At 35.9% G+C, this 21,197-nt stretch overlaps 1 protein-coding gene across 3 annotated transcripts in view; it reads right to left on the reverse strand.

Annotated features, from left to right (window-relative positions):
• LOC128024083 (adhesion G protein-coupled receptor L2-like) overlaps window positions 1-21,197 on the reverse strand; it is a 95,500-nt gene that overhangs the window by 29,482 nt on the left and 44,821 nt on the right. For all 3 annotated transcript variants that reach the window (XM_052610694.1, XM_052610693.1, XM_052610695.1), the window contains exons 6-8: window positions 7,150-7,383; window positions 6,217-6,320; window positions 5,271-5,456 (exon numbers count right to left, since the gene is read on the reverse strand). In XM_052610694.1, the coding sequence (XP_052466654.1) occupies window positions 5,271-5,456; window positions 6,217-6,320; window positions 7,150-7,383 (524 nt within the window). The remainder of the gene's footprint in view (window positions 1-5,270; window positions 5,457-6,216; window positions 6,321-7,149; window positions 7,384-21,197) is intronic.

The following is a 21,197-nucleotide window of genomic DNA, read 5'->3' on the forward strand; positions in this document are numbered from 1 at the left end:
TTTTTTGATCAGTGGTGTAGACGGGAAGGGCCATTGGGGCACTCAAAAATAAAGAAATAAATAAAATCATGTCTTTCAGCTTGCATTGAGATAATCAACAATTCCAACCATTGAGGACAGCGAGCGGACCTTGTTCACAGAGGCTGCTTACACTAGCTCCGCCCACAAACGTGTCATTTGGCGCGATCAACCCAGGTTCGAATCTGCCTAATGGTGAACTTTTTCCTCCCTTTTCAAATTACATCAGAAATGCATTTATTTTGAGTGAAAATGAAGAAAACAATCAAAAAGTTGAAAATAAAGTATCAGGGTTAGGGTATGTGTGTAAGAGTGCTCTATTGTCCCATTAAGGTGGCATCTATTTAATATTTTTAATTAAAATTTACACTGTGTTATTATTGCATACTGTTACTGTTAATAATGTACTGCAATACAGAGGTGCAATCATTGCCACTATTTGCAATAAGTAGTATAATAATAGCAGAAAATCTGTTTTTCTTTTTGTTTTTTTCTGACAACACTCAACTGATCTTGCAAGCGAGATGGCGAATCAGATCATACTATGTTTAACTCCGTAATTAAACGTAAAAAAATAATTTAAACAACTGCAAGACACAGAAGCAGCGGCGCTTCTGATCAATTATTAACCTTGTTTATTATCATTAATATCATGTTTTGTAGTTGTGACGAATGTCAAACTTCAATTTAACTCACATTTTTTCATTTGTCCTAATTTATTTTTTCTTCATTATTTTATAATGAGCATGTAACTAGGAAGAGTAAACCAGTGACCTTCACGATGTGTGAACAGGGGGCAAGGAACTCGACCGGAAGTTGAAGTCGGGTGGGGGCTGCCATCTTTTAGCAGAACTTCACCTGCGTTAGCATCCCATTGACTCCCATTCATTTTGGCGTCACTTTGACAGCGAATAACTTTACATCTGAGGCATTTAAAGACTCCGTTTGTCCATTATTTATTTCTAAAGATACACGACGATGTATAAAGGGCTCCATTACCTTCTATGTTACATTATGGCCCCGTATAAACAGTTTTTGTAAAAAATAGGCTAACGATTGCGTCATAACCACTCGACTCTCTGTCGCATTACCGTACAGACAGGAGGAGAAGCTTGCAGGCAATTAACTTAATATGGCGTACTGGCGTTACATTTTAAAATACTATACAAAATAATTAATCAGAATACTTACTCCTGCTCACTCACGACAAAGAACTCCCCGCTCAAGCTCGCCGTCTCTGCAAGATTAACGATGGCAGTTTGCACGCACAGCTACTAGAAGATTTACATCTGTCAGACAGGTTGCTGACGTCGTCAAGCTTCGTTTGAGTCTGCGCGTCAGAAACGGAAGTGCTAAAAAACGCTAAAACTGGGCTTCATTTGTCTCCATTGAGTTCCAATGGGGTCGCTGTGTCCATTTCTTTTACTGTCTATGTGTGTGACTGACGTGAGAACATATGTTTGAAAGCTCGCTTGTTTTCTCTCGTATTATTATTTTTGAGAAGCATGATATGGCACACAACATCTTCCTTTTCCAGCAGCTGTTCAACATTTGCATCCTTATACAAATAGTTACATGTGTTACAATTTCTTAAATTATTGTTAGCCTGCAATAATTTAGAATTTTAGTAATTTATGCATATTGTAATATATTTGCATATATTTATAAAAAGTGTATATTTAAGACATTCTCATTTTAGTTGCTTATTAGCATGCATATTAATACTAATATATTGTCTGTTTATTAGTGATTAAAGCATTTATTCTACATGAACATCTACTTCCTAATCCTACCGAACACATGCACTTAACAACTACCTTACAACTAATAAGCATCATATTAGGAGTTTATTCAGACAAAAGTTGTAGTTAATATTATAGTTATAGTGCGACCAAAAGCACAACATAAGACTGGACCCTCTTGTGACCCCCAGTTGAAAAACATCCTATGGTTTTGATTATGTTTATAATATTTAAACACATTCTTCTGTTCAGTATTTAAACGTTTCCAATTTCGTGAATAAAACATCTGGGAGGACTGTTTGTTTAAGCCATTCTCATGTCAATTGTAACAGTAATTTATGTAATTAGTAATTACACGGAAATTCATCATAAATTTGGCCTTTTTTTTTATTTCAACTTACATTTTTTAAATGTCAGCTGGATGTAAGTGACAAAAAAAGCCTACAAAACAACACTGAAAGTTTAAACTATTTATAAGAATAATAATAATTACAACTTTATCTTTCCTTCTAAAGGCTCGAGCACTGGAGTCCCAGACGGGTGACGTGTTTTCTGTAGAGACTGTGAGAGGATCTCATTACCTCAGAGCCCTTGAATGACAGGACACTTAACCCATGATTACTCCAGAGATTCCCCTGCAATTACAAGCATCTGCTGAGACCCAAGTAGTGTTCACAGCCCTGTGAACACTGCTCCTCAGCTCATCATGGGTGTGGGCCGTCTGAAGAGCCAAAGGTTTCTGTCAGGGTTGATGCATACGCATAGGACAAAATGCATTTGACAAGGATTTCGGTCTTTCAGCTTCAAAATCTCACAGGGGTTCTGTGGGTTTTATGAAGGTAAATTTGACTGTACTTTTACTGTACTTCTGATCACACTGCACAAAAAAAAAATAATAATAATAATAATTTAGTCTTGTTTTTCAGTTCAAATATCTAAAGATTCTAAACTTATCCAATTTTTTTTAAATGACAAGAGTTTATGATTAAAACACGAAAAATATTCTGAAAATGGGATTAGAAAAATAACCTTGATTCAAATGGAAGTTTTCATATTTTAAACAAATGTATTTTATTCAGTTTTTCAATAATTTACATCTGCATAAAGGGGTTTAGATTTTTATATTGGAAACCAAAAACACTGAGGAATCCTTCTTTTTCTTTTTCTTTCTTTGCAATGCATGCAACAATTAAATCAATGACTTTTTCTCTGCTTTGACCTTTTTAAAGCATTTAATTGTGGAAGTGTGAAGTAAGGCATTTTTTAAGACCCACAGAAACCTCAATTTCAAGCTTAATTCAAATCTTGCTGTGTCTTTGTTATTATTTGTTAAATTTACTAGCCATTTCTGAGTGAAACGGTTTCATGTGTCCTGCAAAAAAAAAAAAAAAGGGTGAAAATCCTTCTTCAGGTGCAGCTCTGAATAACCGACTGAAATATGTAATAAAAGATGAGCAGATATACGCATAAAAGATTACAAAGAAATGCAAGTGGACAAAACCAAGGTGTGAACTGCTCAGACTGAAGCAGGGGAAGAAGAGAGCGCACACACACTTTCAGGACGTCAATACTCAAAGAACAACAGCAGACAGAAAGAGGAACAGAAACCACTCCAGTCCATGACGGCACCCATTCACTGCAGAGCATCCATTGATGAGACACTGATGCAGTGCTACATTTCTCCAAACCTGATGAAGACACAAACTCATCCTGATCTGGGATGGTCTGAGAGTGAGCAGATTTTCAGAGAGGTTTCATTTTTGGATCAATAAGGAGGATGTGAAGAGATAAGAGGAGGACGGTGAAAGCAACACAGAACAGAAAGACAAGAACGAGGCAGAACTGCCTTAAAAGAGAGTCGCGTGTCAGCAGGACGACAGACAGACAAGCCGCATGCAGCCGAGCAGGTGAAGGGAATTCTGGGATTGTGTCCGTATGTACCTTCATATACGCCCTGCAAGTCCTCTCTCTTTTTTGACGCTTTTTTGTTTTCAAACACAAAGACGGAAGATTAGGAACAACACACACACACACACACACACACACAGAGAGAGGAAAAGAGGAAGAGAAAGAGAAGAAATGAGGACTGTTTGTCAGCCATATCATAAATGTGTGTGTGACTTCAACTACAGGCACTTTTATGTTCCAGTGATTGATTTATATTATTTTAGATTTGTTTCAAATATGGAGAACAGATTAAAACTGTCTTTGTTTTTTACTTAAAATTAAAAAATGTGAAAATATTAATTCCATTTCAAATTATGATGATTCAAACAAAACATGATACAATATTTCAGTGTGACGGTGAAAATATGATTTTTAGTTTTAGTGACATAATTTCCATCATGACCAAAGATGCTGTACCTAAGTCTTAGTGAATAACACGTTCAAGTTTTTTTATTGTTGTAATTTCTTAGCAAACTCTAACTGTAATTATGTAAAAGATATCAAAATATCACTTACTGTTTGTTTAATACAAAAAAAAAGCAGATTATGAAACTGACCTTAGAGAAATAAGTTGTCAATAATCCTTCTGTTGTCACAGTCAGTTCAGACGAGCTTTAAAATGTGTTTTTCATTTCTGAGAGTCCACAGGGCAAAAAGTGCCTATAGCTGAAGAAATATCTGTATATTTTCAAAGCTGAGGTCATACAGAGTATAAAAGAAGGTCCATAACCCTGTTTCCATGAATGAGCATCTCTCTTCTAGAAGACACTGGCTGAAGACGGAGATAAACTCAACTTCAGAAAAACAAGACTTAATGTGAATAATGAAATTATTTAGTTACATAATAGGCCCTTTACTATAATTAATGAACCTGATGAAGTTATAACATTATCAGTTTAAAGTAGTATTTATAAACATTTAGATTTTTACATCATCTGAAAGCTGAATAAATGATCTCTCCAGTGATGTCTGGTTTGTTCGGAGGACAATATTTGTCTGAGATAAAACTGTTTGAAAATCTGGAATCTGACGGAGCAAAAAAATCTAAATACTGAGAAAATCATCTTTAAAGTTGTTCAAATGAATTCTTAGCAATGCATATTACTGATCAAAAATGTAGTTTTTATATATTTATTGTAGGAAATGTACAAAATATCTTCATGGAACATGATCTTTACTTAATATCCTAATGATTTTTGGCATAAAAGAAAAATCGATTGACCCAGACTGCTTTTGTACTCCAGGGTCACATATCTATAATATTTTTCTGTTATTTTGCGGTGCTTTTGGGCCAGGCTGCTATCGTAGGCCTGAATGATGCAGAATTACACTGTCTATATTTTAACATGCAGAGAATTACCAAACATAAAACAAAACCAAAAATAATTTCTATATAAGACTTGGTGGTAATGCTGTAAGAGTTTGACTCTTCCTGGTATTCCCTCATTAATCAACTTTGTCCAAGTTTTAAAGCATAAATGAACCCTTGCTGGTCACTGAACCAGGACACGGTTTTAGGACTTGAATCAGATTGGCTGTGGCCGGTCATGTGATGCACTGCACCTTGTTGAAGCTGCGTCCGGCCGTGTCTTTATCGCTGGGCTTCAGCTCCTGCAGCTGAGCGTCCAGTATATCCACCAGCTGCTCCATGAGCCGCACAGAGGAGCTGACGTCGCCCGCGTACACGCGACCCGAGGAGTGACGCGCCAGCTCGTTCGCCAGGTTCGCAGCGTTCTCACCGCTCCGGATCTGAAGATGTGAGGAGTTCAGAGGTCAGAAACATCAGTCTAACACACCTCAGGATATCTGCGCTTCTTAGCCATAACTGTGCGTGCTTGGCTTTGACATTTAGTCAGTTATTATTATTTTCCCCCTCCATCTGGAGTAGTAATACTCCCGTAGATCAAAAGTTCGCAATAATTACGATTTTTGCATGTTTTTAAAGAAGTCTCTTATGCTCATCATAAAAATAGAGTTATATCATGAAATATCATTATAATCTAAAACATCTGTTTTCTGTGTGAATCTCTGTTAAAGTGTAATGTATTTCTGTGATGCTCCGCTGTATTTTCAGAATCATTCCTCCAGTCTTCAGTGTCACGTGATCTTCAGAAATCATTCTGATATAAATGTAAACAGAGGTGCATCTCAATAAATTCGAATGTCATGTAAAAGTTCATTTATTTCAGTAATTCAGTGCACACAGACTGAAGTAGTTTAAGTCTTTGGTTGTTTTAATTGAGATGATTTTGGCTCACATTTAACAAAAACCCACCAATTCACTATTTGACAATTTGAGTTGAATTACTGAAAAAAATGAATTTTTCCATGACATTTACATTTATTGAGATGCACCTGAATATGATCGCTCATCTCCACAATACTAAATGCAAACACAAGGCATGAACATTAAACTCTAACACCATGATTTTCAGTAAAGCTGCTATGCAACAATGTGAAATGTGAAAAGTGCAATAGAAATACATTCTAGCGAGTATTTGGGACTCACCTTCTGTGCCACCTGTGCCACCCAGTGAGACGTGCAGTTACTGAGGTCAGGACCTCTGGGACTCCAGATCCCGTCGGCAGACGTGCAGAGGAACAGAGCGATTCCTGGAGAACCACAGAAGAGATATGATTCAGTCTATCAGTGACATGATTTCTGCACATTCGCCAAAACCCCCGTTATAATCAATGACACCGTTTACACTGCACTATGAGTCTCTCAGTTATACCGTGCTTTCACTCGGCACGTTATGATAAAAGTATTGATATACGTCGTGCAAGCTTTGATGCTCTAAATATGATGCTATAATCAACACTTGCATGTTCCTGTGGCTCAGTGGTAGAGCATTGCGTTAGCAGCGCAAAAGAATGTAGGTTCAATTCCCAGGAACACACACACTGGTAAAGAAAATGTATATAGCCTGAATGCACTGGAAGTCACATCTGCTAAATGTAAATATCACACTTTTCACGATTAGTTCATCTAATTAGTAAAACACAGTTTTCAATGGGGTTCATATGTTACGCTCATTTCATATGCAAAGATGTTAGCCAATCACAGCAGTGGGCGTTTACCATGACTCTCACTGCAAATCAGAGAAAAAAAAATGAGCATTTATATCTAAATTATGAGTGTTAAAAAACAAAAAAACAAAGGTTGGGTTATAAGTGCAGCACGGGAAAGATTAGAAAATTATTTAAAAGATGCATTTCATGACCACCTTAAATTAGGATTAAATCTAGTGGAGTCTGTAATAAACTTTTCATGCAGCTCTGCATAATTTTTACTTATAAACTGAGCAATGGGATGCAAATCTTGCTAATGATTTTGACATCTCCATATGGATGCCTTTCAAATAAGAAACGGCACATGCACACGCGGTCCCTTCTGCACTGATGACAGATTCCTGACACTAATTGCTAAAATAATTCAAACCTCGCGTTCCTTTAGGACACGGCCGCTCCACTGTGACTCCTCGGCGTGTCTGTGGCCAGGAGATCCCTCTGCTCTCCGTCCCGTCACAGAAGCGTCTGCCGGAGGGGGGCGGGTCAGGAGTGATGCTGATGCTGAGCGAGGGTCTCGGGGTGATGCTGGAGGTGCTGGTCCTGAAGGCAGGACTGGATCTTCTGGGCTGCACTGTGGATGTAACGTCATCAGAGACCGTTGGTACTGAGGGAACAGGACAGAGAACACACACACTTTATTTGATTTCTTACAGTCTATAGACACAGATATCATTGTGTTGTAAACCCTCCCCTTGTCATTCAAGCACAAGAGGTCAGAAGAGACACATTTGAGACGGACCGGGATATTATAGTCAACTACAACTGAAAAAATACAAATTAATCCCCAAGCATGCATATTACTAGCATACTGGCTGTTTATTAGTACTTATAAACCACATATTAATGTTTAATTCTGCATGGGCATATTTCATATCTCTTAATACCTAAACTAATAACTAGCTTAACTGTTAATAAGCAGCAAATTAAGAGTTTACCGAGGCAAAAGTCATAGTTAATAGTTAAAGTGAGAATACGACCTTAAAACAAAGTTTGACCATAAAATTATAAAATTAATAAATACAAAATAAAAATATATAAATTAAAATATAATTGTTGCTAAAGCAACATTTCTCATTTTTGTTTTGATATTTTTATATAATAAAACTACTAAAAACTAGGAGAAATATTCAATTTCAAATAAAAATATTACAGATTGTTTTGTTAATTGAAATAAAGCCGAAATAATGGAAATATGATAATATATTAAAAAGACAAAGACAAAAACACAAGAAAAAACTGCTAAAAACCTACAGAAAATGTAAAATAGTGAAAATATAAAAAGCTAAAACAATATATTAATAACAATTGTAGTATATAAAGAATGGATTTAATTACTTTTTATTATTATTATGTTTATTTTATTTATAAATTTTTTAGCATTAGGCTAATGCATGTTTTGTAAAATTTTCACTTTAGTTTGCTTTAGTAAAAAGAAATTGTTGTTTTTGTTGTTTTTGTCCAAAATATTGTCAAAATGCATAATACTGTGAGCTGAGAAGATTATTAAACCGCTAATGTTCTCCATGGGTTACGTCACAACCCAAAGATACGCAGGTGAAATGGAGATGATAAACTGCCCATAGACACAGTGGGCCCTATTTTAACGATCTGAAACGCAAGTGTCAAAGCGCAAAGCGCAAGTAACTTTGTGGGCGGGTCTCGGCGCTGTTGCTATTTTCCCGGCGGGATAAATGGCTCTTGCGCCCGGCGCAAATCTAAAGTGGGTTGGTCTGAAGCAGCTTCATTATTCATAGGTGTGGTTTGGGCGTAACGTGAAATAAACCAATCAGAGCGTCATCCAACATTCCCTTTAAAAGCAGGCGCGCAAGTTCCATTATGGATTGCTATTATTATGGTGTATTTACCAGGCGCACGCCAGGAGCGGTTCACAGCCGAGGAGACTGATGTTCTTGTAAGAGCAGTGAAAGACAGAGAAGTTGTGTTGTATGGGGATGGGAGAATAATTAGCCTGAATAATTTGTAAGCTAGATTTATGCCTATTTTGTTCACATCTTCGTGGCACACCACAATGATTTCCGTCATCTCATGTGTTAATATTTTTTTAGTGTAACAATTTATGATTTGCAAAAATAACTGTTGCATCTGTGTAGATTACATGAGCAAAGTGTATGCGCGTTGTGCACGCTATACATTATGGCCAAGCATGCGCCCTTAAAATAGCATAATGAACAACGCGCAACGCGCCACTGACTTTAGACTAGGTTTTTTCTGGTCAGTGGCGCAATTGTTTAATGGAACAACAAAATAGCACCAGGGATTGTTTGCGCCGGAACACGCCTCTTTTTTTGAGCTGAACCGCCCAGGGAGCGCAAGTTCATTCACTAGTTTAGCGACGTGCTTCTGTGGAGGGAAAAGCGCGCTTTGCGCAGGTGCAAAATAGGAATGACACAAGCGTCGGTGTACAAAGTCAATTGCGCTGGGTGCAAGATAGGGCCCAGTGTGTGTGTGTGTGTGTGTGTGTGTGAGTGTGTGTGTGTGTGTGTGTGTGTGTGTGGTGATGGATTGTTCCCAGACTGTTCCCAGCACTCCCACAACCCCACACAGGATAAATGGTAAGACAGATGAATGGATGGATGTGCAGACGCAGATATGAACAAGTCCAGGAGTGATTTTAAACCGCTCTCATGTGTGCATCGTTAGTGCTTTTCCATTCTCCTCTGTGTTTTTGTGCTCCTGCGTCACACGGCGCAGCGACTGCATGGAAATCATCCATAATAATGAATATCACAAGATACGAATGTGCTCAGAATCAAATATTTCTGTTCCCTTTCATTTCAGCGTCTGCTGAAGCCTGAAGAAGATCATTGGCAGATGGTGCACAAGCCCCGCCCCTTCACGCGTCTGTCACGTCACACATATAAAGAGACTCTGTCTGCATCTTGTTCTCTCTGTGATACGACTACAAACATGTTCTAAATGAAGCTTATGATTGAAGACTGAAGCATTAAACATACAGTCTGCTTTAATGAGTCTCTTCTGCCCACCAAGGCTGCTCAAAAATACAGTAAAACACTCATAATGTGAAATATTATTACAATTTACAATAGCTGTTTTCTGTGTGAATCTGTGTTAAAGTGTAATGTATTTCTGTGATGCTCCGCTGTATTTTCAGCATCATTCCTCCAGTCTTCAGTGTCACATGATCTTCAGAAATCATGAAAATATGATGATTTACTGCTCAAGAAACATTTCTGATTATTATCAATGTTGAAAACAGTTGTGCTGCTCAATATTTATGCAGAAACCATGACGTACCATGTATGATTTTAATAGAAATGAATGCTTTTATTCAGCAAATATGCATTAAATTGATCAAAGGTGTGTTACAAAAGATCAAATAAATGCTTTTCTTTTACAATCCTGAAGAAGAAAAAAGTTTACAAAACATTAGACAGCAAAAACAGGTTTTAACATCTAAGAATAACCATTATTAGTAACTAATCACCAAATATTAATTGTGAAACAAATCATCATATTATTCAGATTTCTGAAGATCATGTGACACTGAAGACTGGAGGAATGATGCTGAAAATACAGCGGAGCATCACAGAAATAAATTACACTTTAACACAGATTCACACAGAAATTAGTTATGTCAAATTGTAATATTTGACAATATTAAAAAGATAGTTTTCAGTAATATGCAACCAATACATGTCTGCTAACATCAAAGAAAGATGTGCTTCAGGGTTTCAGGAAATAAAACAGCATGTAGTAATATTGAGCAGATTCTGCACCGTGATTCATGATGAATGTTAATGAAGGAAGTTGAGTGGCTGGTTATCGTTCTGTTTGCTGCATTATAATGTAATCACAATAACAAAACCATCCCAAGTCCAAGGTTGTGTGCATGTGTGTGTGTGTGTGTGTGTCATATCAAACATCCGAAAGCTTTATTGCTTCTAAGAAAGCTTCCCTAGAAAGCTGAGGACAGAGGCTGCATTACTTTATACTGACTGTAAAAACATTAGCAGATTATTCACAATACTTTCCATCGTTTAGACAGATCAAATAAATAAGGTTGGACCTGGTCTATCGTGATTTAAACTTCAGCAACCTGAAACACAACGCTTGATCAAACTTAAAAGAGCTTTTGACATCAAAGTTCTTGAATGATGTGCATTTCACAAGACAGAGCCAAAGTTACAGTATTTACTGACAGATTAAAACAACCTTCACATCAAAGTGCTGGATAATGAATATTTGTGGCGATAAACTTCTCTCTGTGCCGAACTTCCGTCCAGAGTAACTAAACAAAACTATCAGCAACTTGCCAAAAAACTTAATTTATGCTATAATCTTTTTTTGTCACTTTGTCACACTGTGACGCTCAAATTTTATCATCAGCAAAATCATCTAATAAAATATATTATATTGTAATGCTTGCTTTAAAATTGTATTTAAAATATTTAAATGCTTTTTTTTGCTTTTGCACTTTAAATTTAACCTAATTTACTCTCAAAAATCAGTAAAATGCAGCAAATTCAGTTTAAATAATTGTATTCTCGATTATAAATGCCTTATTTAAAAACAATGCTACTTATCAATGCGTTTGCATTTGCATTACATTTTAATGTAGTCAATTAATTTTCAACAAACTAAATACAGCTTTAAAACATCCAAGTCCAATCTAACCGTTCGGGACTATTAAAGCCACTGAAGTTTTCCAGACAAGAGCAGTAACTCATCTTCATCGTTTTCTCAGCTTTATTGCCGTTTCATTATTATTGATGACATTATAGACAGCAGCAAGTCTAATAGGCTTCATTTACTACACTAATGCACTAATGATCTATTCTGACACACCAGTAATTTGTCCCATCTGTTTACATTCCCTTAAGGCATAACTGTCTGTGTTTACATGCATGTTGCGGATGTTCATCAGAAAACAGACGCACATACGCAAGTGAGCAATGTGAAAGCAGTAGATTGTAGTCCGTTACCGATTACAAATTACATGACAAAAATTGTAGTTACAATCTGTAACAATCTGGATTACACACATTAGATGTAGACGGACTACTTTTTGATTACTTTTAGATTACTTTCGTTTATCACATAGACTTTTACTGTACTGAAAAAAAGAGAAAAATGCATTCCACTCTTTCTTTTAAAAATCATAAAATGCATTAAACAATACATTACAGATATAGACTCCAACATGTTTGCATTATGGGAGTGTTACGAACAGGCGATTTTAGCATAACAAATGGCATCCATGTGTGGTAAAAGATCAGACCATGTATGTTTCTGAATCAACTTAAAAACATTAAACACAATTTAGGCACATACATATTACACAAAACTAAAACAAAGTTCACAACACCAATGCAGTTTGGCATGCATGTGTGGTTTATACACTAACGTTTAACAAGTTTTAGGTTTATGGTTAAGGTTGGACACACTTATGATTGTAAAAACCATAAAAGCATGTGTCTTGATTAAAAAACATCGGAAATCTTTTTTGAGTTATCACATTTCATTATGCCTTTTCAGAGCAGTTTAATTGCCCTAATTATAACATTTCACTGTTTTTAACCCTACCTTCAAGCTATAATGTAGTTTTTTATGTGTTACATAAATCAGGGATTTACAACAAATCTGTTTGTTCTGAGCACAAACTGCAAGCTTTATATTTATATAATTTTTTTCTATTACTTTATAACTTTTACTTTACTAGACTGCTGATCTAAATGGAATATTACTATTAAACAAGATATAAATAATCAAATATAATTAAATTATTTTTGAAACTATAGAAATCCCTGCCTGTTCAGAATTCATACAGAATGCAGTTTGATGTTTTCATCTGCAAACAAAATAAATAGCTTAAATTTAACTCGCAACGTTAACTTCCAAAATAAAAGAATCAAATCAAAATATTTAGACAAGAAAAAGAATCCACTGAATTATATTGCACTGTACATGCTTTCAAATACAGTATAAAACACAAAACATCTTACTGATAGACCTCTGTTTTCTCTGCAAACTATTTACACTTGAGATCAAAATCGGTATAAAGCATCGATATATTTCACTGGTATTGGTACTAGGGCTGTAAAGGGGTGGAAACTTTACAAAAATCCCTGCAATATTCAAAAAAATCCTCTAAAGTTTCCAAAAATTTCTGGAATATTTCCTAAATTTACTGGAATTGTTCCACCTTTTTGCAACCCTACCTGGTACTGAATGCTGATATTTTGGTATTGAGACAACACTAACTGCCAGTGTTTACACACACACACACACACACACAGGGCCAGCTTACAAAACACCAATCTGGAACAAATCTGGCTGTGTTTCAGTTGATTTTGATCCAGACCTCCCTGAACAGCCCAATGTGCAAAACTACACAAAACACGAAGTGGACTCTCACAGCTGCTACAACAAAAGGACAATATGTTCTGCTTGTGGCATCATGAGACAATTTTCTGCTTGTGGCATCATGAGACAATGTTTGCCATCTTTGAAGTAGCAGACATGACACAATTAAACAGGTTCATCGTCGATTAATGTGACTCACAATCAGACATTTTTCAAATCGACTAAAAAGTCAACAACCCTGAACACAAACAGGCTGAATTGCAATGTGCATAATATCCATCCTATAAAGTGAAAACTATGCCAGCAGTACTCAGAGAGCATACTATTTCTGGAGGGTTTTCAAAGTATGCATCTGTGCCTGATTTTTCAGCCAATATTGTGTATAAACCCTTGCAGTATGGAAGCTGTTCGGTTTGCAATAGCTTCCTATTTTCGTATTTCCTTATTTTATTTTTTTTGTGGGGGATGTTGTAGCATTCCTAACCCAATCCTGGTTTAGTTCATACTCAAAGAACGCTATTTTATTATAGCTACAATATTACAGTACTCTGTGTTTTTGTACGTAGTAGGTGTACTCAATTCGGGAATGGGGTTAGCAGCAATAGAAGTCCCAATCTCAGCCAAGTCTCATGGTCACTTTTCAATTCACATGTTTGTTCATTTCTTAACCATTCACATTCTCACTAATCAGTCTCATACTTCATCTGTGACCACACCACAGGGAAATAAATAACACTGTTGTGTTCCTACACTGGAGAAACACAAACTTACAACCCACACCTCTGATAGACAACAACGCAGAAACATCAGAAGTGAACGAAGAGCTGAAATGGCCTTACGTGATGCAATCTCATGCCTAAAACAACACATTCACATGAATAATAAAATGCTTAGAATATAATTACATAAACACACACTCACCAGGCAGCCACAATTCAAGGTTTACTTCACACAGATACCACAATTTTTGTGACATAGTTTCAACTTTGCTTAAAAAAAAGTGTAATTTAACTACTTTCCTATTAATAATAAAAAATTAGTGCAATAATTATTTTTAACCTGTACATCGACATCTCAAAATGTTTTAATGTTGTTCTGTGAATTCCAGCCATATTGATCAACCATTAATGTCCATAATATCATCCTTAACTGTAAAACAAAAGTAAAAACTTAGATTTTAACAACTTAACAGTACAAGTTTTGAATAAAACAAAAAGTACCTTACATTGCAGTTTAATAAAATGTTTAGTTGCATATCATTTATGACAAAAAACAGCAGATGGGCTGAATGAAAATGTAAATTCACTCTCTGACAGTAGGTGGCGCTTATGGAAAAGCAGAAATACAGCCCTAATACACACTACTAAGCATCATACCGAGGAAAGATGAAAGAAAATGGCATTGAAAGCATGCTTTCTAGATGAAAACTTGTGAAACACTGTTCAGTTCTTAATCTCTCAGCAGCCTTGTAGTAACTGCATTAACCTTGAGTCCACTTAAATGTTCTTCTTAGACGAAGCGGAAAGCAAAGAGAGCGAACGAGTGAGAGAAAATAAATACAGAGGTAAACTGCTTGTCTTTATTTTGACATCTCTTGGCTCATACCTCTGCAATTTTCTTTTTATTATGCCAGGCAATTTCACCACCTGGCAGGGGGAGGAGTCGCAGAGTATTGTCCATCAGAGCTTTCAGGAAAAGTAGCTTCAATTAGCTGTCAGTGTCACTGAAATCACCCTCATCGGAGAAATCAGAACAGCCTATCAAAGACGAGAGCACTCAACAGCTCACAGCGATTAAGAATAACATGAGTCCAGACGGAAGAGCAATCCTGAATGGTCTGCTGAGAAATTGGGATTTCAAGAGGAAAAGTGGTGAGATTGCTAAACAAATTGACATTGGCTTGTGCTTATCACTGCTCTGGAGACTTCACTGACTAGAACCTGAAGAAATAAGACTGGCTAACCAGCGTCACTTCCTTTCTTTCAGGCTAAAATGCAAATGTAGTCTTTGTCCAAAGTTTTCCCCAGCTGGAGTTTTCTGCTGGTTGCCATTTGGAGGTGGGTTTATTACATGCTGGTGTTGTCAAAACAACAATTTAGGATCAGCACGTGTTTGTGCCGTCTGGAGGCACCAAAGTGCCAATGCTTTGGTGCTCCCAAGATTTCAAGACCTTAAAAAAAAGCACTGCATCAGGACCAACAACAAGTTAAAAGAATATAACCATGCAGAAGTGATTTTATTTGTGTATGTTTGTGTAAATCACCATTGCTTTGGGCAAATATGAAAAATGTGGTTAGTAAATATGACTTTATTTATTTTTTTACCTCATTTCAGACAAATTTACACTTACAATCAATAGTTTCTTCAAATTTCTCTTAGATGGTCCTTTTTGAAGTTCCCAAAAACCATCAAGGGAAAATGTATCTGTTGGGTTTCAACTCCACTATTGATTAAATATCAGTTTCCACTCTTGACCGAGCAGTGTTAATTTCGTTGACTAAATATTTTCGTCATTATTTTCGTCACGAATATATTTTTGTGGACGAAAACGAAACGAAAACAAAAAAAAAAAGCACTGATGGAGACTAAAACTATGACTAAATTGATTGACATTATCGTCAACGAATAAAGGACGAGACGAAAATAGACTGTGACGAAAATCAAATCAGCAGACGGGAGAGATGCGAGGAATCAACAAAATAACCGGCAAAACGGAACAGGCGAGACTGCATGAGAGAAGAGAACCAATCCGAGCCTGACTTATTGAGACGTGAAGCGAAGGTTTTCAGTTTTTAAATGAGCTCCCGGGAAGACGGCATTCGAAGAGGTGATGTCTAAAAGAGCGACAAAATGTCCACAGCTCACTTCACATTTGACGACGAACAAAACAAAACAAAGTGTAAAGCACGCAGAGCGCTAATTCGTGGCAAGAACACAACCAATTTGAAAAGACATTTGCAGACGAGCCACCCGGACATTTTCTCAAATGTAATTTCACAACGATGTTCTTTTGTTTATTGAGCTAAGCAAAATTGGAAGACTGCAGTGAGTAGATGTTGTAGCATTAAATATTACGAACTGAAAAGTACTGTAAAATAGCCCCTTCTTCAAATTAGATGAGAGCACAATACTTATACGTAATATTATGATACATGCATTTGATTAATACTAATGTTTAGTATATTTTATAATGTTCTACTTGTTGACAATATCACAAATATTTCTATATTAGTCATGTGAAACGTGAATGTTCACATCCTATCATTATACATACTAATCTAGCAATATTGTAGTATTTAAAACATACAATATTGCTAGACAAATGAATACCTTATAAAATCTTGTTACTTTTTTATCCACCCAACTTATTAAATATTTACTTTAAATGTATGCACTTATTGTTCAGCTCAGCTGTAAGCTTTAAGGTTAGGGTTAGGGTTAGGGTTTGGACTTAACTTTATTTTTCTTTTATTGATGGTCAATTGGCAGCTAGTTATTGTTTACATTATCATGACAGTGTTTGTTGCTGCATAAAAGCTTTTGAATCGAAATAAAGACACAGTTGTGTTGAAATTAAGTTGAATTTGTGTTTTATATATTTTGGTTAAGTTTGTTTCCTATACCAGCAGTAAAAATTGTCTAGTAAATCTGTTATTGATTTTAGTCTTATTTTAGTCGACTAAAATACCAAGCAATTTTAGTCGACTAAAATAAGATTAAAATTAAAACAAATCAGAGGACTAAAACTTGACTAAAACTAAAAAGAATTATAGTCAAAAGACTAAGACTAAAACTAAATTAAAATTTCATGTCAAAATTAACACTGTGACTGAGAGTCAACTTCCCTGCCATCTCCATCAGTTAATGTGTGATTGAGACGGATGGACTCTAACAGGTCATCTGGGGGAAAATACACTTCGTCCCACAGTATAGGGCTTAAATTCCATCTCGAAACTTCCTTTTATAACCATTGACAATCATAGATGACAAAAGGTCTTTGTCCAATCTTTTCCAACATTTTATGAAATATGTAGGGCTCGCCTGAATAATCGACTAAACATTAGTCAGAGAAAAGGCTTAGTCTGCAAAATTCTTTTTAGTCAGTCACAGAAAAACTGGTCCATTTCTGTGACAGACAGATCATTAAAGGCTGGTCCTTGTGTTAATTACAGTACAACAGGCAGGAAATCCAAACGGTCACCTATCATTCATCGACCTTCAATATGGCTTATCATCTCAAATTGAAACAAGTAATAGCAAGTTTACATAACCCAGACAAATGTGAGCTATTAGGTGCATATCTAAGTGTTTGTGTGGTTTGTTGAAGCGGTTAACACATTTACTGAATGATATGGACATGCTGGTGCAATCACTGGCATTTTTTTTCTGATAACAATAAAAACAGCCATCATTTTGCTCATTTAGATAAGAATAATTAAAAACTGAGAAGTGTCTATTTGTATACATCCACAACATCCAAAAGCCGTGCTTTTGTAAAATAAAGAAAATAAACAGGACGCACTTTCTGCCATTCGGTCTCTGTGAACTGGAGCGCATCACAAAACATGAACCGAAACAGTCACCATATAGGCTACTTGCCCCACAGAAATTGACAAAATCGAAAACAAAAACCTAATCTGTATTTAAGGTGTCCACTGTACTGTGGAGATGGCGAGTAAGCATTGCTAACTTTATCTTTGCAGCCAACAATGACTCAGAAAACATTGGTTTATTAATAAATAATTAAAATATTAAAATAAAATAATTTAATCACAGCCATTACTTTTACAGGTGCTTTGTGGCAAGCTTTGTGCTTGTGCTTAATCGGGGATAGGCTGTATATTAAAGGCCCCCCAATTAAATTAATATAAGCATACGATTAGTCGACTAATGTTTTAAATGAATGTAGACTAGAAAAAAACTTCAGCTGGGGACAGGCCTGACATACTGACAAAAAAGTCATACAACAAATCCCTATGAGTGACAGCAATAATGATGCTTAAATTCCATCCATTCTTTCAAACTGAATTAGGAAAAACAAACCAATAGCAAAACATTATTTGAAATACTAATCTATACATTACTTTATACCCTTGAGTAACTTATAGTGAAGGATCTAGAGCCTGCCAGTTACAGCATCTACAAATTGCAAATTGTGCCAAGGGACCAATGAGAAACATTCAGTAGATTAACATCTGCATCTCTGCAATAATAGACCACATAAAGATAAACTGCCGCTGTTTCTAGATCTACCCGCACTTTACCATTCAATCATAAATGCACATCAAAAACACTTAAACCCTAATATTACATTTCGATAAATTTAGTAATATTTCCACTTAACTGCTGACATTATATTTGTACTGTACAGCCAAACAGTATTGCGGGTAACACATTACAAGCAATGTGAGTTAACTAGTAAAGTAACAAATTACTTTTTAATTTACAAGAAAATATGTGAGTTCGTTTTTTTAAAGTGGAAACTCCAGCTACTTTGTTTTCCCATGTATTGACTGACAGCTCTTCAGCATGTTGAGAGAAATCAGGAGTGAGTGCAAAGGTTTTATGTGCGCTGTGTGAACATGATGTTACTGTTTTTCTAGACTAAATCTCACTCACACAAAAACATATTAAGTATTCCTCAAAATGAATAATAACAGTGAAATGCAAACTCAGAATATGCTGCAAATCTGCAATAATAATAAAAAAATGTAATAACTAGTGTTGTCAACCCGGTTCTTGACGCATACAGCGCTATGATTTCCACGAAGCAGAAACACGGACAGAATCTAAAGATCCAGTCATGAAAATGAAACTTCCGTTTTAATACGGACCAGTATCTGTAAATGTTAAGCCACAAAAGTTGGTTGAAATCTGAATCCTGCATGTTCTGCGCGTCTCTGTGTGAATGAATGAATGGTTTGTTTACTACAGAGACTGAAGCACAAGACACTTGCAGAAAGTTCATAAATGCATCAATAACATCACCAGAACTGTTCTGAGTCACTTCACAAGCATTTTACCATTTAATTTGAGTAAAACCAGAGTCAAAATAAAAGTAGTCTGTCAAAATAAAAGTTCATTTTTACATAGAGGCATTGTGCTTAGAAATATTACTATTTTTTAATAAAATAAATGTGATACTTCTACTACTGTTGAAAAAATTAATAAAACTTAATTCTTTAAAGAAATAAATCACACAATATTTCTTCCATGTTTTAATTTTAATAGCAAATCCCCCTTATTTACCAAAAAATAAAATGTTTTTAAATTTAATTAATTAAAAGACATATAATTTTCATAATTATATTACTTGTAGAAAAACCTTAAACACAATTGTAAATTAGTATAAAGAATGGCATTGGTTTTATTTTTAGTGATAAAAAGTGTTTATTTATTTTTTTATTAGTATATGTTTGTGTTTTGATTTGGTACCGAAATTGTCACTGGTATCGGTACCGAATACTGACATTTTGGTACCGACAACACTAGTAATAACACACAAATGATTTAATTCCATTTTGTTAACCAAAGTCTTTGTGTTTCTTTTTTTTTCATTTATTTCTGGAAAAAGTTAAACCTTCTTCTCTTAGCTGAAAGCTTAAAAGTTTGATTGAGCTGCGCCCTCTACTGTACCTTCGTGAATTTACATTTGCTTTCCTTTTGCTGTGAAAGCACTTTAACATTTGCCCAAAACAAACAAGCCCAGCCCAGATAAGAAAAAGTAACAATGCATTACTTTCCATAAAATGTAATTAGTTTCTTTTATTTTTTATGGAGTAACGCAATATTGTAAAAGTAAGTTTCCCCAACACTGCTGCCTCCTGGTGTTGCCTGGTTTCTCACCAGTTTTTATTCTCCATTATCCAACATCAAATGGAGTTTTTTTGTTCTTTGCCAGTTACCTTTGGCTCGCTCAATAGGAAACTAAAGATATTATGTACTATGCACAACATCTTGACTTGGCTTGATTGTCAATTAACTCTTGTTCAGGGGTGATGAAAATTTGCTGTTCTGATCTGTGCTGCTCAAGCCGCAAACCATTTCAGGCAGTTCAGTCTGATTTATCTTAGACTCTCTTTAAAGATTTACAGTCTTAGACCCCAAACGAGCATTACATTTCCACTAGTCAGCACAGACTAACAGGTGTCAAACGCTCCATTGCTAAACGACAGAATTGGCAGGTTGACTGGTGAGTCCCTGTGAATAGCCACAGGCACATTAAAATCAGACGGATTGGTGCCCAAGTCAGAGACTCCATTTAGAGACGCTGATGTATGTGTGCTAAAGACCAAAGAGAGTGGAAATGTGGCTTATTAACTCTGGGACTGACACTGCCTGTAGGAATACACTGCGAATATGAAGCAGGAGAATGAAAAACAGGCAAACAGTGAGGAGGCAGAGGAAAAAAAAAAACTGAACAATACTCTCTTTTTCCTTGCTGGCTGTTCTCGGGTTCTGTTTGCTGCGAATGCTTCGATTCATCTCAAAATGTGTTATACTGAAACTCAAAACACACAGAGGCACCCTTGTGGGATATCCCCAGAGGACAGCGGCTTTCAAAACCACACTTTAGTCTCTTATTAAGCTCCAAAGCCAGAGTGATATGCACCAACACTAGCTTTAAGTAAGCCATATGACAATGTATTAAAACAAAATGAACAAAACAACTGTCATTCCAATGGAAGCTAAACGCTCCTTGTGCCTATAGGAACTATTCATTTTAAATATTGTACACGGAGTTCAAAAAGAGGACACGAGTAGAAATCAGTAGTTAAGTTGTATTTACAACACTGTTCCAGAGCAGTTCAACCCAAATATTCAGATGTGTGCAGCAGATTTTATGGAGGATGAGGTTTCCTGAACCAGTAGCTTGCAATGCGGCTGTTTCTATAAAGTATAAAGTCTGGCGCTTCTGACTCACAGCTTGTAAGTACGTTATTTATATTTAAATAATTTGCCAATGATGATTCATACGTGAGTTTTAAGCAGTAGGCTTGTTTGTTGTTTCTTGGATCACAAATGCAGACATGGTTTTATGTTTACGTTGCCCGATAACTCAATGCGTAAAAA

Source organism: Carassius gibelio, chromosome A2, assembly GCF_023724105.1.
Source record: "Carassius gibelio isolate Cgi1373 ecotype wild population from Czech Republic chromosome A2, carGib1.2-hapl.c, whole genome shotgun sequence".
NCBI lineage: Eukaryota > Metazoa > Chordata > Actinopteri > Cypriniformes > Cyprinidae > Carassius > Carassius gibelio.